Here is a 23,498-nt window from a genome sequence, read left to right as displayed (position 1 = left end):
CTTCCTTTTCCTATCCTTCCTCTTCCTTTCCTTGTCCTTTCTTTCCCTGTCCTTCCTTTTCATCTAATCTAAAGTAGCGAAGCGCATGCCCCACCCATCTGAGGATCTGTTTTTTCCAGCCATCTATTTCCTGTGTTTGAGGGGTGCAAAATCCACTTGTCACTTAAATCTCCGTAGACTGATTGCTTTTTGTGACTCTTCATACTCTTGCTTGCACCTGTCATTTCCCCCCCGCTAATGTTACGACAACGGAAATGTTTGTAAAGACCTGTCAAACACACCCCGGTAATGGTTGAAATGGGCTCAATGGGATACAGTGGCTGTTAGTTGAATCGAGAAGAACACGAAAGCGTCGTCTGGAATTGAATGTATCGTCTCGACACTTACATCACAAGAAAGAGAGGATAACTTTATTTTGATAGGTGTACAATTTTTTGTGGAATTGAATAAAGTAATAATTTAATACAGTTGAAATGTTTACAAACTACATGTGCTGAAATGAAAGCAATTTCCGAAAATGAACTCGGATTATAGTGATATTATGTCTGATCTCGCAAACAATGTAAAGTATGTTTAGATAGGTGTAATCGTGTTGATACCCTTTTATCCGAGGGTATCGTGCTATTGACACACTTGCTGAATTATGCAAGAGAATGTGACAACAACCGTTATTAATGAGACAGTCTAGACAGCGCAGGTAGGGTAGACAGAGCAGGTAGGGTGGACAGAGAAGGTGAGTGCAGGTAGGGTAGACAGAGCAGGTGAGTGCAGGTAGGGTAGACAGAGCAGGTGAGTGCAGGTAGGGTAGACAGAGCAGGTGAGTGCAGGTAGGGTAGACAGAGCAGGTGAGTGCAGGTAGGGTAGACAGAGCAGGTGAGTGCAGGTAGGGTAGACAGAGCAGGTGAGTGCAGGTAGGGTAGACAGAGCAAGTGAGTGCAGGTAGGGTAGCAAGTGAGTGCAGGTAAGGTAGACAGAGCAAGTGAGTGCAGGTAGGGTAGACAGAGCAAGTGGGTGCAGGTAGGGTAGACAGAGCAAGTGAGTGCAGGTAGGGTAGACAGAGCAGGTGAGTGCAGGTAGGGTAGACAGAGCAGGTGAGTGCAGGTAGGGTAGACAGAGCAGGTGAGTGCAGGTAGGGTAGGAGGGGGCAGGTGAGTGCAGGTAGGGTAGACAGAGCAGGTGAGTGCAGGTAGGGTAGACAGAGCAGGTGAGTGCAGGTAGGGTAGACAGAGCAGGTGAGTGCAGGTAGGGTAGACAGAGCAGGTGAGTGCAGGTAGGGTAGACAGAGCAAGTGAGTGCAGGTAGGGTAGACAGAGCAAGTGAGTGCAGGTAGGGTAGACAGAGCAAGTGAGTGCAGGTAGGGTAGACAGAGCAGGTGAGTGCAGCTCGGGTAGACAGAGCAGGTGAGTGCAGGTAGGGTGGACAGAGCAAATGAGTGCAGGTAGGGTAGACAGAGCAAGTGAGTGCAGGTAGGGTAGACAGAGCAAGTGAGTGCAGGTAGGGTGGACAGAGCAAGTGAGTGCAGGTAGGGTGGACAGAGCAAGTGAGTGCAGGTAGGGTGGACAGAGCAAGTGAGTGCAGGTAGGGTGGACAGAGCAAGTGAGTGCAGGTAGGGTGGACAGAGCAAGTGAGTGCAGGTAGGGTGGACAGAGCAAGTGAGTGCAGGTAGGGTGGACAGAGCAAGTGAGTGCAGGTAGGGTGGACAGAGCAAGTGAGTGCAGGTAGGGTGGACAGAGCAAGTGAGTGCAGGTAGGGTGGACAGAGCAAGTGAGTGCAGGTAGGGTGGACAGAGCAAGTGAGTGCAGGTAGGGTGGACAGAGCAAGTGAGTGCAGGTAGGGTGGACAGAGCAGGTGAGTGCAGGTAGGGTGGACAGAGCAGGTGAGTGCAGGTAGGGTAGACAGAGCAAGTGAGTGCAGGTAGGGTGGACAGAGCAAGTGAGTGCAGGTAGGGTAGACAGAGCAGGTGAGTGCAGGTAGGGTGGACAGAGCAAGTGAGTGCAGGTAGGGTAGACAGAGCAGGTGAGTGCAGGTAGGGTAGACAGAGCAGGTGAGTGCAGGTAGGGTGGACAGAGCAGGTGAGTAAAGGTAGGGTAGACAGAGCAGGTGAGTGCAGGTAGGGTAGACAGAGCAGGTGAGTGCAGGTAGGGTAGACAGAGCAGGTGAGTGCAGGTAGGGTAGACAGAGCAGGTGAGTGCAGGTAGGGTAGACAGAGCAGGTGAGTGCAGGTAGGGTGGACAGAGCAAGTGAGTGCAGGTAGGGTAGACAGAGCAGGTGAGTGCAGGTAGGGTAGACAGAGCAGGTGAGTGCAGGTAGGGTAGACAGAGCAGGTGAGTGCAGGTAGGGTAGACAGAGCAGGTGAGTGCAGGTAGGGTGGACAGAGCAGGTGTTTGGTGGTTGCAGCCCTGTTCCTCACCTTTATGTTAATGTATTCATACACTGAAGAAAAATATAAACACAACATGTAAAGTGTTGGTCCAATGTTTCATGAGCTGAAATTAAAGATCCCATACATTTTCCATATGCACAAAAAGCTTATTTCTCTGAAATGTTTTGCACAAATTTGTTTAAATCCCTGTTAGTTAGCATTTTTCCTTTGCAAATATACTCCATCCATCTGACAGCTATGGTATATCAAGAAGCTGATTAAATATCATGATCATTACACAGGTGCACCCTGTGCTAGGGACAATAACAGGCCACTCTAAAATGTGCCGTTTTGTAACACAACACAATGCCGTAGGTGTCTCAAGTTTTTGGGACCGTGCAATGACTGCAGGAATATCCACCAGAGCTGTTGCCAGATACATTTTTATGTTATCTACCATAAGCCGCCTCCAAAGTCATTTTTGAGAATTTGGCAGTACGCCCAATCGGCCTCACAACCGCAGACCACGTGTATGGCGTTATGAGGGCGAGCGGTTTGCTGATCTTAACATTGTGAACAGAGTGCCCCATGGTGGCGGTGGGGTTATGGTATGGGCAGGCATAAGCTACGGACAAAGAACACAATTACATTTTATCGATAGTAATTTGAATGGACAGAGATACCGTGACGAGATACTGAGGCCCATTGTCATGCCATTCATCCACCTCTCATGTTTCAGCATGATGATGCACAGCCCCATGTTACAAGGATCTTTACACATTTCCTGGAAAATGTCCGAGGTCTTCCATGGCCTGCATACTCACCAGACATGTCACCCATTGAGCATGTTTGGGATGCTCTGGATCAATATCTACAACAGCGTGTTCCAGTTCCCGCCAATATCCAGCAACTTCCCCCAGCTGTTGAAGAGGAGTGGGACAACATTCCACAGGCCACAATCAACAGCCTGATCAACTCTATGTGAAGGAGATGTGTCGCGCTGCATGAGGCAAATGCTGGTTTTCTGATCCACGCCCCTACCTTTTTTAAGGTATCTGTGACCAACAGATTCATATCTGTATTCCCAGTCATGTGAAATCCATAGATTAGGGCCTAATGAATTTATTTCAATTGACTGATTTCTTTATATGAACTGTAACTCAGTCAAATCTTTGAAATTGTTGCATGTTGCGTTTATATTTTTGTTCAGTGTATATATACAAATAGGTACATATGTTTCTCTATTTAACTCAAAATATGAGTACATTGTAAAAAATATATAAAAGTAAATTGAAAACCTGAATTCCCACCAAAATCCCTGAACTCGATTCATTATTTGTCCGTAAAATGTTTTATATGCTATAATTCAGTCATTATCTGATGGATTATAAAAATATTAACAGTTTGGAGTATCTTCATCCATTGCACAACACAGGAGGTTGGTGGCACCTTAATAGGGGAGGATGACCACATGATAATGGCTGGAGCAGGTACAGTAAGTGGTCACACAAGGAAAGGAAGCCTTTTCCGACTATTAGGAAGCAGCCCCTCACACATTATGCCCCAGCAATGTCAGAGACCCACCAAAGAAGGGAGGTATCCTTTCGGTGTCTGGACGTGGTTACATTGCTGTGAGTAAGAGCTCTCCATTTATCTCCCCTGTGGTGTGTAGTGGCCTAGCAGCGTGTGATTTAAAGTCAATTTCCCCCCACCTGGAGGGCAGGCTGAGCCCAGCACACTGACGGAGAGGAGAGGCACGGTGACATCCATCACCTTTGACTGCTTTACGGTTCAAGTCTCCTGGGCTTGGTTCCCATACCACTGCTTGTTAGACATGGGCTTTTACCAGATAAATATTCTATCATCGTAACAGTAGGCAATGTCTATCTATGTTCTGCTATTTTGACATACAGAACCCATTCATTCACACATCTCTTTCCTCTGTCTCTCAGGTGCCACATCCGTGTGATTGACACATTTGGCACAGAGCCGGCATACAACCATGAGGACTACGCCACCCTGCACGGCTACAGGACCAACTGGGGCTACTGGAACCTAAACTGCAGGCAGTACATGACCATGTTCCGTGAGTGAACTCTGAGCATAATCTCTCTTCTGACACTGGATGTGAGGGGAATGGGGTTGCGCTTGTTTATCAGGTATCAACCTCAGAAAGAAAGAAAGTGGGAAAGGGTAATAGGGATTTTAGTGGAGGTTTGGCTTTTGGAGTGTGTGTGTGGGCACAGATGTTGTGGGGCGCTTGTGTAGGCCTCTGGCCTCTCACAGTGGAAGCTCAGGGGCAGAGAGAAGAGGAGGAGCCTGGAAGGGTAACAGCAGTTGTGGCCAACCAGATGCCTAGAGCTAGACACTAGAACTTAGCACCATAGGCTCTCACTGGCACGCACGCAGAGCTCAGCCATCCAGCTGGGATCAGTGGAAGGAGAGGAGACTTCAGCTGTGTTTGTGCTCTTCCAATTAACTCAGTGAGCATAGCTTCTGTGGAAGTACTGCTGTTTTGGAAATACACATTGTAATTGCAAGCCCCACTCATATTGGGTTTGAAATAGGAACACATTTTATATATATATATATGATTCTCATGGCTTTTTTGTTTTTCATGTTTACTGGGAATACTCAGGCCTTGCTTTGTTTCCTGGTTTATGGAGTGACCACTGTCCTTCTCTTAGGTGATGTGGTCCCAGCTGGCCCAATCAATTCCTTTAACCACTGTCTCTTTATTCCTACAACTTACTCAACATGCTGCTGACTTTCATCTGAAACTGAATGTCAATATTTAGTTTAGTGTTTGACTGTCACGTGTGCTCCCTTTCCGGCCTCTAGGTCACCAGGCTGCTCATTATGGCGCACACCTGTCACCATCGTTACGCGCACCTGCGGGTCTTCAGACTCACCTGGACTCCATCACTTCCTTGATTACCTGCCCTTTATACAGTTGAAGTCGGAAGTTTACATACATTTAAACTCAGTTTTTCACAATTCCTGACATTTAATCCTAGTAAATTTTCCCTGTCTTAGATCAGTTAGGATCACCACTTTATTTTAAGAATCTGAAATGTCAGAATAATAGTAGAGAGAATTATTTATTTCAGCTTTCATTTCTTTCATCACATTCCCAGTGGGTCAGAAGTTTACATGCTACCAAATACTAATTGAGTGTACTGCCTTGAAATTGTTTAACTTGGGTCAAACTTTTCAGGTAGCCTTCCACAAGCCTTCCACAATAAGTTGGGTGAATTTTGGCCCATTCCTCCTGACAGAGCTGGTATAACTGAGTCAGGTTTGTAGGCCTCCTTGCTCGCACACGCTTTTTCAGTTCTGCCCACACATTTTATATAGGACTGAGGTCAGGCCTTTGTGATGTCCCCTCCAATACCTTGGCTTTGTTGTCCTGAAGCCATTTTGCCACAACTTTGGAAGTATGCTTGGGGTCATTGTACATTTGGAAGACCCATTTGTGACCAAGCTTTAACTTCCTGACTGATGTCTTGAGATGTTGCTTTAATATATCCACATAATTTTCCTGCCTCGTGATGCCATCTATTTTGTGAAGTGCACCAGTCCCTCCTGCAGCAAAGCACCCCCACAACATGATGCTGCCACCCCCGTGCTTCACGGTTGGGATGGTGTTCTTCAGCTTGCAAACCTCCCCCTTTTTCCTCCAAACATAACGATGGTCATTATGGCCAAACAGTTCTATTTTTGTTTCATCAGACCAGAGCACATTTTTCCAAAAAGTACGATCTTTGTCCCCATGTGCAGTTGCAAACCGTAGTCTGGCTTTTTAATGGCGGTTTTGGAGCAGTGACTTCTTCCTTGCTGAGCGGCCTTTCAGGTTATGTCAATATAGGACTCGTTTTACTGTGGATATAGATACTTTTGTACCTGTTTCCTCCAGCATCTTCACAAGGTCCTTTGCTGTTGTTCTGGGATTGATTTGCACTTTTCGCACCAAAGTACGTTCATCTCTAGGAGACAGAACGCGTCTCCTTCCTAAGTGATGTAACGGCTGCGTGGTCCCATGGTGTTAATACTTGCGTACAATTGTTTGCCCAGATGAACGTGGTACCTTCAGGCGTTTGGAAATTGCTCCCAAGGATGAACCAGAATTGTGGAGGTCTACAATTTTTTGGTGTGAGTTCTTTTGATTTTCCCATGATGTCAAGCAAACAGGCACTGAGTTTGAAGGTAAACCTTGAAATACATCCACGGGTACATCTCCAATTTACTCAAATTATGTCAATTAACCTATCAGTAGCTTCTAAATCCATTACATTTTCTGGAGTTTTCCAAGCTGTTTAAAGGCACAGTCAACTTAGTGTATGTAAACCTCTGACCCACTGGAATTGTGATACAGTGAAATAATCTGTCTGTAACAATTGTTGGAAAAATGACTTGTGTCATGTGCAAAGTAGATGTCCTAACTGACTTGCCAAAAATATAGTTTGTTTAACAAGAAATTTGTGGAGTGTTTGAAAAACGAGTTTTAATGACCCCAACCTAAGTTTATGTAGACTTCCGACGTCAACTGTATGTCACTCTCTTTGGTTCCTTCCCCAGGCGTCATGGTTTCTATTTCATGTATGTGTGCTGTTAGTGTTTCTTGTTTTGTATTATGTTTTGTTTATTTTATTAAAACACTCACTCCATGTACTTGCTTCTCGACTCTCAGAGCACGTCGTTACATTGACTTTGACTTATTGAGCTTGACACTTTGCTGTGTTCGTCCCTTACAGCACACACTCCAGACAACTCCTTCATGGGTTTTGTGGCTGAGGAGCTGAACGACACAGAGAGAGTGAGCATCCAGAGGAACAAGGTGGACAGCATGGCAGTGGTGTACGGCAAAGAGGCCAGCATGTGGAAGGTGATCATATGGATATTAATGTTCAATTTCTACACCACTAATGTGGTGTAGAACCTCTAAAGAAAACCATATTGCTGAGAGTGCATTTGACTGACACCCCAATGGGCATATCACCTGCTCCTGTCTACAAGATATCAACAAGTGACTTTTTTCCTACTAAGATGTGCAGTCCAGTTGAGGTGGCTTCTCAACATATTTACAACTGTCACGATCGTGTGGAGGAGAGACGGACCAACACGCAGCATGAGGAAAATAAGCCATCTTCATTTATTTAATGACGAAGGCAAAACGAAACAAAAACACTTACACACTAAACAAAACAAGAAAACGATCGTGAAGCTAAGAACGAAGTGCACATACAGGCTACAAACGTATAACATAGACAATTACCCACATCAAATGAAAGCCCATGGCTACCCTAAATATGGCTCCCAATCAGAGACAACAGAAATCAGCTGTCTCTAATTGGGAACCCATTCAGGTAACCATAGACTCTCCTAGACAACTACACCAACATAGACACAGCTAGACACATGCACTCAACACAAACCCATACACTACACCCAACACCCCCTTTACCATATAACCACCCAAAACCTATAAAACACAAACATTCCCCATGTCACACCCTGACCTAACTAAAATAATAAAGAAAACAAATAATACTAAGGCCAGGGCGTGACATAACCCCCCCCTTAAGGTGCGAACTCCGGGCGCACCATTACACAGTCTAGGGGAGGGTCTGGGTGGGCATCCTTCCACGGTGGCGGCTCCGGCACTGGTCGTGGTCCCCACCCCACCACAGTCACTAACCGCCTCCTTAGCTTCCTCCAAATGACCCCCCTCCACATTAACCCCACTGAACTAAGGGGCAGCTCCGGACTAAGGGGCAGCTCCGGACTAAGGGGCAGCTCCGGACTAAGGGGCAGCTCCGGACTAAGGGGCAGCTCCGGACTAAGGGGCAGCTCCGGACTAAGGGGCAGCTCCGGACTAAGGGGCAGCTCCGGACTAAGGGGCAGCTCCGGACTAAGGGGCAGCACCAGGATAAGGGGCAGCACCAGGATAAGGGGCAGCACCAGGATAAGGGGCAGCACCAGGATAAGGGGCAGCACCAGGATAAGGGGCAGCTCCGGACTGAGGAACGGCAGCTCCGGACTGAGGGACTGCAGCTCCGGACTGAGGGACGGCCCATGGCTGGCTGACGGATCTGGCTGCTCATGGCTGGCTGACGGATCTGGCTGCTCATGGCTGGCTGACGGATCTGGCTGCTCATGGCTGGCTGACGGATCTGGCTGCTCATGGCTGGCTGACGGATCTGGCTGCTCATGGCTGGCTGACGGATCTGGTAGATCCTGTCTGGTTGGCGGCTCTGGCAGATCCTGTCTGGTTGGCGGCTCTGGCAGATCCTGTCTGGTTGGCGGCTCTGGCAGATCCTGTCTGGTTGGCGGCTCTGGCAGATCCTGTCTGGTTGGCGGCTCTGGCAGATCCTGTCTGGTTGGCGGCTCTGGCAGATCCTGTCTGGTTGGCGGCTCTGGCAGATCCTGTCTGGTTGGCGGCTCTGGCAGATCCTGTCTGGTTGGCGGCTCTGGCAGATCCTGTCTGGTTGGCGGCTCTGGCAGATCCTGTCTGGTTGGCGGCTCTGGCAGATCCTGTCTGACGAACGGCTCTAGCGGCTCCTGACTGACGAACGGCTCTGACGGCTCGGGACAGACGGGCGGCTCTAATGGCTCGGGGCAGACGGATGGCTCAGATGGCGCTGGGTAGACGGATGGCTCAGATGGCGCTGGGTAGACTGATGGCTCAGATGGCGCTTGGCAGACGGGCAGTTCAGGCATCGCTGTGCAGACGACAGACTCTTGCCGGCTGAGGCGCACTGTAGGCCTGGTGCGTGGTGCCGGAACTGGTGGTACCGGGCTGGGGACACGCATCTCAGGGCTAGTGCGGGGAGCAGGAACAGGGCATACTGGACCCTGGGAGCGCACATTAGGCCTAGTGCGTGGTGCCGGAACTGGTGGTACCGGACTGGGGACACGCATCTCAGGGCTAGTGCGGGGAGCAGCAACAGGACGCACAGGACTCTGGGGACACACAGGAGGCTTGGTGCGTGGTTTATGCACTGGTGACCAGATGCGTTGGGCCGGCTTCATGACATACGGCTCAACGCTCAGTCTAGCCCGGCCGATACGTGGAGCTGAAATGTACCGAACCGGGCTATGCACGCGTACAGGAGACACCGTGCGCTCTACTGCGTAACACGGTGTCTGCCCGTACTCTCGCTCTCCACGGTAAGTACAGGGAGTAGGCGCAGGTTTCCTACCTGACTTCGCCACACTCCCTTTAAGGCCCCCCCCAAGAAATTTTTGGGTTGTACTCACGGGCTTCCAGCCTTGTCTCCGTGCAGCCTCCTCATATCGCCTCCTCTCGGCTTTAGCTGCCTCCAGCTCTTCACGAGGAAGGCGATATTCTCCCGGTTGTGCCCACGGCCCCTTACCATCCAGTATCTCCTCCCATGTCCAAGAATCCTGTGTAGGTGGGTCCTGTTGCCGCTTTACATGCCGCTTGGTCCTGTATTGGTGGGTAATTCTGTCACGATCGTGTGGAGGAGAGACGGACCAACACGCAGCATGAGGAAAATAAGCCATCTTCATTTATTTAATGACGAAGGCAAAACGAAACAAAAACACTTACACACTAAACAAAACAAGAAAACGATCGTGAAGCTAAGAACGAAGTGCACATACAGGCTACAAACGTATAACATAGACAATTACCCACATCAAATGAAAGCCCATGGCTACCCTAAATATGGCTCCCAATCAGAGACAACAGAAATCAGCTGTCTCTAATTGGGAACCCATTCAGGTAACCATAGACTCTCCTAGACAACTACACCAACATAGACACAGCTAGACACATGCACTCAACACAAACCCATACACTACACCCAACAACCCCTTTACCATATAACCACCCAAAACCTATAAAACACAAACATTCCCCATGTCACACCCTGACCTAACTAAAATAATAAAGAAAACAAATAATACTAAGGCCAGGGCGTGACAACAACAGTCAGCAGTCTGTTATACTCTGCAGTGTATTCTGTCATGGTGTGATAAATGGAGTGCACCCCACTCCCAGCGACAAGCTAAAACATGCCTAAGTTATTCTCTCCTATCTGCCAAGCATGACACTTCAATCCGCTAGGTATATGTATGTACCCCCAGAGAGGTGTGAGTGTTGTGGAAGTGGCAATTGTTTTTGTTTAGCGTAAATTCTCCCTCCAAGCTACAGGAAAAAGGCATCACTTATTAATGTGTCTGGCCGCCTCCCCGTGGTTGAATCAGCTGCATTTGTTCTCTCACTCTCTACGCTTATTGAGTTCCCCCTCACTCTGAACAGTTTGAGGTACGGCGTGCGAGGTATGATATTTATGAGTATGAATGCCATCTGTGTCTGGCTCTCCCTCGACACTGACTACCCCTCACTGCTTCTGGCATCATCCTCAGCTCTTCAGTTCACATGCTTGTCAGCTATGTGTTGTACTACAGCTGTATGTCCACAAGGAGACAAAATGACTATCATTTTATCTCTCCCACTCACTCACTCTTTTCTTTTCTCCTACCCACATGGTTTCCTCCTATTCTGCTCTCATGCCATGTTGATGGATCATCTCCAGCTCCAAGTAAGTATACCTGCACTTCCTGTCAATGATTGACGTTTTGAACACCCTCTGAAACGCTGTTTTACATTGAGCCGTAGTACGGACTGTCCCTGGTGTGCTTGGTTTCTCTGCAGATTCCTTTTATAGAGATTGATACTGTTCATGCACAATGAATGCGTTAATGTTCCATTAAATGTGCCAGACAGTTAACTACAATTGTTTTGGAATGAGTCAGCAGCTTCAGCTCTTCAGACACAGAAAGATGTTTCAGGTGAATCATCTATCTACCATAAAGATACTGGCGTTTTTATAAAAAGGCCTGAGGGTTGCGTTGATCCTGGTCTATCTGCATCTGTCATCCCCCTGTCAGACCAATAAACTGCTGCCCTAGAACAGGTTTAGGAAAATACAAAAGGTGGAGTTTTAATCAATACTCAGAATGTCAGCTCTCTACTAATGATAGTTTTACTTTGCTCTTTTATATGGAGCATCTGCATTGACATCAGTGGTTCTATTTACAACTGGAAGGGTTCTTAGTCTACAGAGGGAGAGCTCATACATATTTATTTATATTGTGTTCAGTACAAATGTTCTATGTTAGGCTAAGTATGCCACTGAAGATTTGAAGCAAAACAACATCCTCACCACTATATGTAAATCATGCTTACCCAATACATCTCTATGATCAGTGAGCGGTGTGCTGCTGTAGCCAAGGTGAAACCCATGCTTACTCTTCACACTCTATGACCATTATCGTGTCATTTGCCCTGGTGCTGCTGTTGCTTGGTGTAGGAAATCAGATCACCCCTCTAATTGGCTATGTCTGAATGCACCAGAGGCTACAGTAGCCACCCCACTAATCCTAGTAACAGTCAGTCATACAGGCTCTCCAGGTTGAGAGGCCGATCAGTCAAGGGGTTTTAACTCTTCTGAGAGATGACCTCCATGTTATTGTAATCTTCTTATGTTGAGCACATTTTCCTTTGCTCTTCAGTCCCAGGAGGGTGACACAGATAATATGGAGGAATCTCTAAGTGGAAGAGGCTGACAGCCAATGTCATGAATAACATGTTTGCCCCTGTCTTGGTTATGCCTGCAACCAACACACTGAACATAACTTTATGTTTGAGAAGAACTTTGAACTCATACAGAATTGGTTAAAAAAAAGGAGTTACATTCTGCATATTTGGGGTGGATAGGTAGATTATACTGTGTGCCCAGTCCGTCCTAGCCATTTGTTCCATTGACCCATAGGGTAAGGAAAGGTTCCTGACCATTCTGCACCGCTACATGGATATCCATGGGACTGTCTATTATGAGACACAGCGCCCTCCAGAGGTGCCTGCTTTTGTCAAAAACCACGGCCTGCTGCCCCAACAAGAGCTGCAACAGCTGCTCAGAAAGGCCAAGGTATGGAGGGTTTCAATACCTTTTTATATAATATACTTCAAGTACAAGTTGCCAGTAAACAGCAGCAGTTTGGTTAATATTTTTCTTTTCCTCTCTCAAACAAGCTTTTCATTGGGTTTGGCTTCCCATACGAAGGGCCAGCCCCTTTAGAGGCCATAGCCAACGGCTGCATCTTCCTGCAGCCCAAGTTTAAGCCGTCCCACAGTTCCCTCAACCATGAGTTCTTCAGAGGGAAGCCCACTTCCAGACAGGTGAGCGGGTTGTCTCTGTGGTGTCAGTGGACTGTCTCCATACTGTCGAAAACATGAATGTTAGTCAGTGAATTAGTGCAAGGTAGGCCTCAACCTGACTCGTGTTCTTCTCTGCTCGTGGCTGTGTCCATGTATTGTCTGGATGGAGACTGTATTGACTGATATAGTATTGTGTTAATTCCTCCATCAGGTCTCCTCACAGCATCCCTATGCTGAGCAGTATATAGGCAGGCCTCATGTCATCACGGTGGATTTCAACAACTCCCAAGAGTTTGAGTCTGCCATACGTGACATCATGAGGACCAAGGTTAGTATGCTAATTTCACTTGAGATGATAATATAATATATGCCATTTAGCAGACGCTTTTATCCAAAGCGACTTAGTCATGTGTGCATACATTTTAAGCATGGATGGTCCCGGGAATCAAACCAACTATCCTGGCTACAGAGGACCACATGATTTCACAGAGATAAGCGTGGCTGTTCAGAGACAAATGACCTTTCAGATGTATTATCTTCACTGCTTCTCATGTTAAAGAAAGTCTTGAGTATAAACATTACCTACGCATATGATTAATGGTGCAGTGGAGGTATATAATCTCCTCTCCCACAGACTGTATTTCCAGTTGTGACCCACTTCTCTCTCACATGGCTAATTGAGCTGTTAATCACAGGATCCAGTGTAACTGCAAACTGCATAGCTGGCTCCTTCCAAGGACTTTAGTCCTAATTGCCTCAGAGATGGAGTTGCTTAGTAGGTAAACTGGGCAGCAGACACCTGGGTTAGTATGGCAGTCTTCCAGAGGGCCCATACTGTCTTCTCCAGGCACTAACCATTGTCTACTGGAGATTATATTAATCTATCATGCTGTGCTCAATCTGTCGCCAGGCCAACATGCAAGGTACGGCCAATCGATCCCTCAACACGCGGGAAATAATGGCAGGTTAAATATAGCCCAGACTTGCTGCTGAGGGAACCAAAACGGAGCATCCACTTGATGAAATGCTGTGGTAGACCACGTGCATGTAATGGGTAGGAGTGGAGGAGAGGGGCAGGAGGAAAACAAAACAACTAAATAATACAGGACACAAACACTTCTCATTATGTTGATATACAGTGCATTCAGAAAGTGGTTAGACCCCTTGATTTTTACATTTTTGTAATATACATTTTTTTACCCCACTTTTTTCGTCATATCCCATTAAGATCTTGTCTCATCGCTGCAACTCCTCAATGAGCTCGGGAGAGGCGAATCATGACCTGCCAAACCACGCTCCTTAACACCCGCCCACTTAACCCGGACGCCAGCCACACCAATGTGTTGGAGGAAACACCTTTCAACTGATGACCGAAGTTAGGCTGTAGACACCTGGCCCACCACAAGAAGTCACTAGAGTGCAATGAGCAAGTAAAGCTCCCTTCGGCCAAACCCTCCCCTAACCTGGACGACGCTGGGCCAATTGTGCGCCGCCCTATGGGACTCCCGTTCACGGCTGGTTGTGATACAGCCTAGGATCGAACCCGGGTCTGTAGTGACGCCTCAAGCACTGCGATGCAGTGCTTTAGACCTTTGCGCCACCCGGAGGCCCCAGACCCCTTGACCTTTTCCACATTTTGTTACATTACAGCCTTATTCTAAAATGTATTAAATAAATGTGTTTCCTCATCAATCTACACACAATACCCCATAATGACAAAATGAAAACAGGTTTTTATGTTAGCAAGTTTATTACAAATAAAAACATATCACATTTTACATAAGTATTCAGACCCTTTGCTATGAGACTTGAAATTGAGCTCAGGTGCATCCTGTTTCCATTGATCATCCTTGAGATGTTTCTACAACTTGATTGGAGTCCACCTGTGGCAAATTAAATTGATTGGACATGATTTGGAAAGGCAAATCTGTTTGTTTACTGTTTACTGTTTATATACAGTAAGGTCCCACAGTTGACAGTTCAGAGCAAGTCAGAGCAAAAATCAAGCCCTGAGGTTGAAGAAATTGTCTGTAGAGCTCCTAGACAGGATTGTGTCGAGGCACAGATCTGGGGAAGGATACCAAAGAAATTATGTAGCATTGAAGATCCCCAAGAACACAGTGGCCAACCATCTCTGGAGCGCTCCACCAATCAGGCCTTTGTGGTAGAGTGGCCAGACGGAAGCCACTCCTCAGTAAAAGGCACATGACAGCCCGCTTAGAGTTTGCCAAAAGGCACCTAAAAGACTATGACCATGAGAAACAAGATTCTCTGGTCTGATGAGACCAAGATAGAACTCTTTGGCCTGAATGCCAAGTGTCACGTCTGGAGGAAACCTGGCACCATCCCTACGGGGAAGCATGTTGATAGCAGCATCATGCTTTGGGGATGTTTTTCAGCAGCAGGGACTGGGAGACTATTCAGGTTCGAGGGAAAGATGAACAGAGAAAAGTACAGAGAGATCCTTGATGAAAACCTGCTCCAAAGCCCTCAGGATCTTCAGACTAGGGGTGAAGATTCACCTTCCAACAGGACAACGACCCTAAGCACACAATCAAGACAACGCAGGAGTAGCTTCGGGACATATCTCTGAATGTCCTTGAGTGGCCCAGCCAGAGCCCGGACATGAACCCGATCAAACATCTCCGAGAGACCTGAAAATAGCTGTGCAGCGATGCTCCCCATCCAACCCGACAGAGCTTGAGAGAATTTACAGAGAAGAGTGGTAGGAACTCTCCAAATACTTGTGTGCCAAGCTTATAGCATCATACCCAAGAAGACTGAAGGATGTAATCACTGCCAAAGATGCCTCAACAAAGTACTGAGTAAAAAGGGTCTGAATCCTTATGTAAATGTGATACCCCCCCCAATGTATACATTTGCAAAAATGTCTAAAAATCTGTTTTTGATTTGTCATTATGGGGTATTATGTGTAGATTGATTAGGGGAAAATGAATGTAATACATTTTAGAATAAGGCTGTATCAAAATGAGGAAAAAGTCAAGAGGTCTGAATACTTTCCAAATGAAGAAAAACATGTCCCCTCTTTGATCCAATGTGGGTGAACAACAATACTAATCCCTGTGATATTCAGTGGTGTAAAAAGTACCCAATTGTCATACTTGAGTAAAAGTAAAGATACCTTAATAGAAAAGGACTCTAGTGAAAGTCACCCAGTAAAAGTCTAAAATTATTTGGTTTTAATTATACTTATAAATCATTTCACATTACTTATATTAAGCAAACCAGATGGCATGATTTTCTTCTTTTATTATTTTACAGATAGCCAGAGGCACACCTCAAGACATAATTCATAAACAAAGCATTTGTGTTTAGTGAGGCAGAAGCAGTAGGGATAATCAGGGTTGTTCTCATGATAAGTGTGTGAATTGGCAAATCTTTCTGTCCTGCTAAGCATTCGAAATGTAACTCGTACTTTTGGGTGTCATGGAAAATGTATGAAGTAAACAGTACATTCTTTTCTTTAGGAAAGTAGTGAAGTGAAAGTTGTCAAAAATATAAATAGTAAATTAAAGAATAGATACCCCACAAAAAACTACTTAAGTAATACTTTCTAGTATTTTTACTTAAGAACTTTACACCACTGGTGATATTGTAATCAGGTATACTGGTCAGAAATGATGAGTATGTATGCAGGAAATGCGGTCGGTTTAGAGATGTACATGTATTCTAAAGCTGAATTGAATTCAGACTCCATGGAGAGCAGTTACTTTCCTGTTCCGTTTCTTTCCATTATATAAAGATGCCCAAAAGGCAAATTGCATTCTGGAATAGCTGATGAGGTGCCAGATACGTTTCATTAAACTCAGATGAAATAAACGAGTAAGTGAGCGCTAAAAGGAAGTGAATGCTAGAAGGAACCATTTATCAGTTTAAAAGCCCAAGTGCCTCTGAGAGGCCTGATGGTAAACAATGAAATATCTTTTAAATGGCACAGACATCTTAGGTTAGGTGATGTGGAATGGGACTACAGTACCATCACACTGATTGAACATTTCCCACTCCAACATACATCATAATTATTTATGTAATCTAACCCAAATAGAATTTGGATAACAGCAAAATAGAAAGCATTGACCTGCAGACTTCATCCTTTCACACTGATGACTAACGTGTGTTTACTGCTGCATTGAAAATAAATGCCTTCTCTGTGCTGTTTTCACCGCAGTGTCACAGCATCTGTTGTGTATGTAACATACGTTCTAACCTGTAACACTGAAATATGCCAGCTCTGGAGGAAGTTTTCACATGATCTGGTAAAGGTCAAAAGTGGGATGGTCATCACATCCTCCAGTGAGTTGTTAAAAAGATTCAGACATTCGGTTTAGCAGCTCGTACATAACCTGTGGTCGATTGTCAGCTTAATCCATTGTTTGTCATATTGATGTAGTCAATGTTAATAGAGTAATGAAATCAAGTCAAAGGCTGTCACCTGTGATGTAGGAGGTCATTGATTATAATATGAAGCAGCTCATAATGAAGCCGTTCACAATTACCTTAATGAATATGTCAGCTTTGATTAACGGTAAACCGTTTCAGTACTATTATATCTGTGGTGTTGGAGGTCTGAAGCCGATGGTGTGTGACGGTGTATGATTTCCTTTCTGCAGGTGGAGCCATATCTGCCCTATGAGTACACCTGTGAGGGGATGCTGGAGAGAGTGCATGCTTACATCCAGAACCAGGTGGGTTTGTGTTGCATACACTGGCCTTCATTACCCTGGAGATGGTGCAGCCAACCTCATCCACATTTATTTATGCACAGGCAAGATGAAGTCACACGGTACTGTATACATATAAAAGAGCTAACTTGCACACCCACAGTCCTGTTTAACTAACCTTGTGGGGACACACAATTCAGTTCATTCAAAATCTTCTTTTCCCTAACCCTAAAACTACCCCTAGCTCCAAACCCTGAACCTAATTTTAAACCTAACACTAATTCTCACCTTGACCCCAAACCACCTAGAAATAGCATTTGACCTTGTGGGGACTAACAAAATGTCCCCAGTTGGTCAGATGTTTGTTCATTTACTATTCTTGTAGGGACTTCTGCTTCCACGCACACAACCACACACACACTAAAAGCCTTTTAATATTTCTTTGCACAATTACACACATTGTCATGCTCCAGTACGTTCATCATGCTGAGATGATTTGTGCGGTGCACAGAGGGGCCTGTCTGCCAGTCTGGTTAAGGCCGTGGCAGTGGGAGAAAAGCTGAAATAGGGTGGCCTATGCCCAGCTCTGATCCACTCCCCCATCTGTCCATCACACAGGGTAGTGTGCTCAGTGGGCTGTGACTGACTGAGACTGCCCGCCTGACATGTACGAGCCCAGACTCCCAATCAGCGACAACCCTTCTATCCTCCTCCGTGGGCAGCACTGACCCCCATGATCCTCACGGATTCTTTATTTAGAATTTTTATACTGCTTTCTCATGACACACACACACACACACACAGACTCCGGATGAGGTGTGTGACAGCTCGCCCTGTTTTCCTGTTGAGCAGTAGCCCAGGGCCTGGGGGCCGTGGTGTGGTGGAGTGGAGGAGGCCTGGTTATTGCAGCAGGGCGCTGGGAGCCTGTTTAATAAACCGGGCTGGGGGTCAGAGGAAGATGTCGCAGAAATATTATGACCTGTTCCTTATGAATAGGCCCAACTGGGGGAGGTGCTCTCCCAGGGTTGATTCCTGCCTGAAACTCATTTGATTATTGGTGGTATAACAGTATTATAGACATGACGATACTTCAGTGTTAAATTCAAATCTCCCTACCATCATATCTAAGGCAATATGACACCAATATCAATGAAAATTCGCAAATCAACTTGATTGGAGTTACTCAACACACTCCCCGCCTCTTGTCATGAGCCGTTACTGAGAACCACATAGCAGAGTATTTCTTGCGCCTACCTAGCTAAAATTCTAGACGTCGGATTAAAACGGGACTATAGCGTCCATAAAGCGACCATCGGGATTTAAAAAATGCCAGATTGACTACATTTTGTAGGTGTAACAGTTTTTTGACAATTTATAATTTATCGCTCTCACGTGCTCATTTCTGTCCGTTAAGTGCCAAAGATGCTACCTTTTTGTAGCATTTCTGAAAGAATATGTAAGCGGTGCAAATGCATGCTTGCTAACATCAGAGAAACTCATCAGTTTAATATCCATAATACATTCCAGTACACTCTTACACAGTGCCAAACTAACAACTCTGCCAAGTGTTGGATATTTTTCGCGCACACCTGTGAGAAAGTAGCCACAATAATGGAATTTGCTGTTCACCTTCAAAATAAATGCCCCCATTGAAAGTGATTCAAACTGATACAAATAGTGGTTGAGATGTTGAACAGCCCTTAGATGTGATATATTGGCCATGTACCACACCCCCCTGGGCCTTATTGCTTAATTATGTTGTATAATAATGTTGCATAATCACCTTTCAGTGTAAAAACCTTGGAATTTAAAAACAAGGTTTTAATTGAGAATAGGCATTGGTCTGAAGCTGAAAAAATAAAGGAAATTCCCATGAGCACCACATTGCCTATTTCACCCATGCCCTACCTAGGGTTTCCAGCACACAGCTTCAACCTACTACAGTAGCTATGTTGTTCTTCAAACTATGTGTAGGCAGGTTGCTTAGGATTCATACTCTTCAGGGGGATAATGGACTTTACAGTGTCCTGCTATCAAAATTATGTATACCGGTATGTGTGTATATACAGTACCAGTCAAAAGTTCTGACGCACCTACTCATTCATGGGTTTTTCTTAGTTTTTACAATGTAGAAAATAATGAAATAACATATATGGAATCATGTAGTATACCAAAAAGTGTTAATCAAATCAAAATATATTTTAGATTCTTGATGACAGTTTTGCATACTCTTGGCATTCTCTCAACCAGCTTCACCTGGAATGCTTTTCCAACAGTCTTGAAGGAGTTCTCACATATGCTGAGCACTTGTTGGCTACTTTTCTTTCACTTTGTGGTCCAACTCATCCCAAACCATCTCAATTGGGTGGAGGTTGGGTGATTGTGGAAGCCAGGTCATCTGACGCAGCACTCCATCACTCGCCTTCTTAGTCAAATAGCCCTTACACAGCCTGGAGGTGTCTTGGGTGATTGTCCTGTTGAAAAAGAAGCGATAGTCCCCCTCAACACAAACCAGATGGGATGGCATATTGCTACAGAATGCTATGGTAGCCATGCAAGTTAAGTGTGCCTTGAATTCAAAATATATCACAGACAGTGTCACCAACAAAGCACCCCCACACCATCACACCTCCTCCTCCATGCTTCACGGTGGGAACCACACATGCAGAGATCATCCGTTCACAAAGACATGGCGGCTGGAAACAAAAATCGCAAATTTGGACTCATCGGACCAAAGGCCAGATTTGCACCAGTCGAATGTCCATTACTCGTGTTTCTTGGCCTAAGCAAGCCGCTTTTTCTTATTGGTGTCCTTTAGTAGTGGTTTCTTTGCAGCAATTCGACAATGGCCTGATTCACGCAGTCTCCTCTGAACAGTTGTTGAGATGTGTCTGTTACTTGAACTCTGAAGCATTTATTTGGGCTGCAATCTGAGGTGCAGTTAACTCTAATGAACTTATCCTCTGCAGCAGAGGTAACTCTGGGTCTTCCTTTCCTGTGGCGGTCCTCATGAGAGCCAGTTTTATCATAGCGCTTGATGGTTTTTGCGACTACACTTGAAGAAACTTTCAAAGTTACGTATTGAGTTACGTAGTTTTACGTATTGACTGACCTTCATGTCTTAAAGTAATGATGGACTGTCGTTTCGCTTTGCTTATTTGAGCTGTTAAAATGGATTTGGTCTTTTACCAAATAAGGCTATCTTCTGTATACAACCCCTACCTTGTCACAACACAACTGATTTACTCAAACGCATTAAGAAGGAAAGAAATTCCACAAATTAACAACGCACACCTGTTAATTGAGATGTATTCCAGGTGTCTATCTCATGAGCTGGTTGAGAGAATGCCAATAGTTTTCAAAGCTGTCAAGGCAAAGGGTGGCTACTTTGAAGAATCTCAAATATAAAATATATTTTGATTTGTTTACTGCATGATTCCATATGTGTTATTTCCTGGTTTTGATGTCTTCACTATTATTTTACTTGTGTAGAAAATAGTAAAAATAAAGAAACCCTTGAATGAGTAGGTGTGTCTAAACTTTTGACTGGTACTGTATATTCATATTATTCCAGGAGGCTGGAAGACAATGTGTATGTCATAAGAGCTATGGTGATGCTGCTTTTATTATTCTGTCTAAATCAGAACCCATCAGAATGTATAGCTAATAAATGAATGTATAGTTCACAGCTGAATTAATAAAAAAAAATATATATATTGTCACACACAGGATAGGTGCAGTGAAAGGTGTTGTTTTACAGGGTCAGTCATATTAGTACAACCCACCTGGAGCAAATTAGGGTTAAGCCTTGCTCAACGGCACCGACAGATTTTTCAACTTGTCGGCTTGGCTATTTTGGTTACGACCTTTTGGTTACTGGCTCAACACTCTAACCACTAGGCTACCTGCCGCTTCAAAGCTGAATGTAGGCTACAGTAGAATTGATTGATGAATGTAATGCTGAATAGCCAGATTGTGTAGTTATTCTGTTGTATTGTACTCGGCAGGAATTCTGTGCACCCGAAGCTCCATTTCCCTCAGCGAATTCCTCCAGCAGTTGGCCAGGCAGCCCCCCCAGCCCCTTTGTCCTGCTGCCCAACTCCAGTGCCCTGGCCTGGGCCTCCAACATCAGCACTCCCCCCTCCTGGCCCCCGCTTAGCGCCCTGAGGCTGCTGGCCTCCCTGGAGGGCCAGTCATGTATAGATGCGTGCCAGAGCGCAGGCCTGATCTGTGAGCCCGCCTTCTACCGCTTCATTAATATCAAAGAGGCCTTCAGCGGGTGAGCTACTGCTGCTGCCTCCCTTCACCACCATGTGATCACACCACCATCTGTTACACAACATTCATCTTGTAATTTAACGTTCAGCAGATTCTGTTATACAGCATGATCACTGAGGAAACAAACAATGAATATGAGCATCTTAAATTCTTCTGAATATCCTCCCTCATTCTAATGCACTACTACCCAATGTGCTTTGGTGTAATGATATTGATAGCCATTTATGAAGCCTTTTTAAAACATTGATTATAATGTAAATCACATGACTTAATATGAATAATGATATATGAAGAAATGTCTGTCTGGTGTCTCCGCCCAGGCTGGAGGTGCAGTGTGAGGGGGTGGAGGCTGAGATCAACCACATCTTCCCAGCCTTCTCAGTGGAGAGTAGTGAGTGTGGCCTCCAGAAAGACCCTCTGCTGTTCAGCTGTGCTGGGGCCAACACCAAGTACCACCGCCTCTGTCCCTGCAGGGACTACCGTAAGGGCCAGGTGGCGCTGTGCAGGGACTGCTTATGACTGTGACCAGCACCTGGGGGAAGATGACCTGCCACCACTCCCTCAGCCTTGGCCATCCCAGAGGCCCTTTCTATAGGTGGGAGGGACACTGAGGAGGATGGCTCTGCTGGAGGTCACTGTGGGTGACACAGAGGAACCAGTAGGGTCGGTCGCCATGGGGTAGAGGAGCAGCTGTACAAAAGATCACTGCTTGTATCATTATAGCACAGGGGGGACGGCTTCATGGAACTGGACAGCTGGATAATGTTAAAGTGAGAAAAATGAGACTCCCTACCTGCTGCTCTGACCGGAGGCTCAGTGCATTGGCAATTCTGAAATTACTAAATACCTGGTCGCCAAACCCACAAAATGGCTGCCCAACAAGACGTGTGGCTGACATAATTCATCTCAGGGAAATGCATGATTGTACTGTACCCTGCTAAAGTGATGACGCTGCTATAAGGTGAAAGTTTTACAATAGTCTTTATGGACTACATTGGGTCCAACAACAGGAATGTTAGGGGGATGGAGTTATGAGGAACACAGAAATGAGGGGATTCAAAATGATATCCCTGATAATTGTATTGCAATGCTATAGTTGCTAATATCTGCATTGCTTCAAGTGACATGCAGATACTGTATGGAATGTAATGTTCTGTGAAATACTTTGATCATAATGCAGTTGGGATATTTGTACAGTAGATGCACTAATAGATGTAATATTTTCCATGTCTCATACATTAGTATATTTGTTATATTATTATATAACATACAAGTGTTGATTAATAAAAAATACAATTGACACATTCTGGTATAACTCTTTAACTCAAAAACAAGTTTAAGAGCCAGGTTATGTCTTGAGACATGAATGAGTCTGTAGATTTAGAAAAGCAATTGAGTGTAAAGTGATCTTTTTTGGTCAATTTCACAAAGTCAAATGGAAGAGAATGTTCTAATGACTTCTTTCAGAGTTGGTGATTTCTCTGCAGGCACTGTTGGCTTGGACTCATTTAGTTCATGGAGTGGTGCCTAAATACCCACAGACAATTCGTGAGAAGGTTGCCAGAGTGGGTGGAAGGCTGCATTTAGATGGTGCAGATCTCAGAGTGAGTTCTGTTGGGACGGAGAGTAGTGTTGGCTTATCCATGGCTCTAGATGCAATAGATCCCACCTCTCAATCATCTCACCACAACCAGCAGCTCTACAGTTCTTTGCTATCTTGGTCTGTCCGACTTCAGGATTTTGTCTTGTAGACACCAATGATTTACTGAAGTAACCGTCAAACACAAACTTATACTCCACAGTTGCCATACCCCAATACCATGATGAGACCCAGTAAAGTGAGTTTGCAGGGGAGCCGGTCCATGCCCCAGTCTGTCTGAGGGAGATTGAGCTGGAGGTAGATGTTGAGAAAGCCCATATACTGTAGACAATCAATTATCCCTTTGCAATCAACAGGGTTGATAGCCCTCATCAGCATTTCCCATTC

The 23,498-nt window shown here is 45.4% G+C and overlaps 1 protein-coding gene across 1 annotated transcript in view; it reads left to right on the top strand.

Annotated features, from left to right (window-relative positions):
- LOC129825732 (alpha-1,6-mannosylglycoprotein 6-beta-N-acetylglucosaminyltransferase B-like) overlaps positions 1 to 22,813 on the top strand; it is an 83,785-nt gene extending 60,972 nt beyond the window's left edge. The window contains exons 10-18 of the mRNA XM_055885906.1: positions 4,315 to 4,448; positions 7,117 to 7,247; positions 10,927 to 10,932; positions 12,166 to 12,321; positions 12,426 to 12,572; positions 12,763 to 12,879; positions 17,183 to 17,257; positions 21,241 to 21,512; positions 21,832 to 22,813. Of these exons, the coding sequence (XP_055741881.1) occupies positions 4,315 to 4,448; positions 7,117 to 7,247; positions 10,927 to 10,932; positions 12,166 to 12,321; positions 12,426 to 12,572; positions 12,763 to 12,879; positions 17,183 to 17,257; positions 21,241 to 21,512; positions 21,832 to 22,030 (1,237 nt within the window). The 3' untranslated portion in view covers positions 22,031 to 22,813. The remainder of the gene's footprint in view (positions 1 to 4,314; positions 4,449 to 7,116; positions 7,248 to 10,926; positions 10,933 to 12,165; positions 12,322 to 12,425; positions 12,573 to 12,762; positions 12,880 to 17,182; positions 17,258 to 21,240; positions 21,513 to 21,831) is intronic.
- Positions 22,814 to 23,498: the final 685 nt, after the last annotated feature.

Source organism: Salvelinus fontinalis, chromosome 2, assembly GCF_029448725.1.
Source record: "Salvelinus fontinalis isolate EN_2023a chromosome 2, ASM2944872v1, whole genome shotgun sequence".
Classification (NCBI taxonomy): domain Eukaryota; kingdom Metazoa; phylum Chordata; class Actinopteri; order Salmoniformes; family Salmonidae; genus Salvelinus; species Salvelinus fontinalis.
Note: the sequence above shows the minus strand (reverse complement) of the source record. Positions and strands in the feature narration are given on the sequence as shown.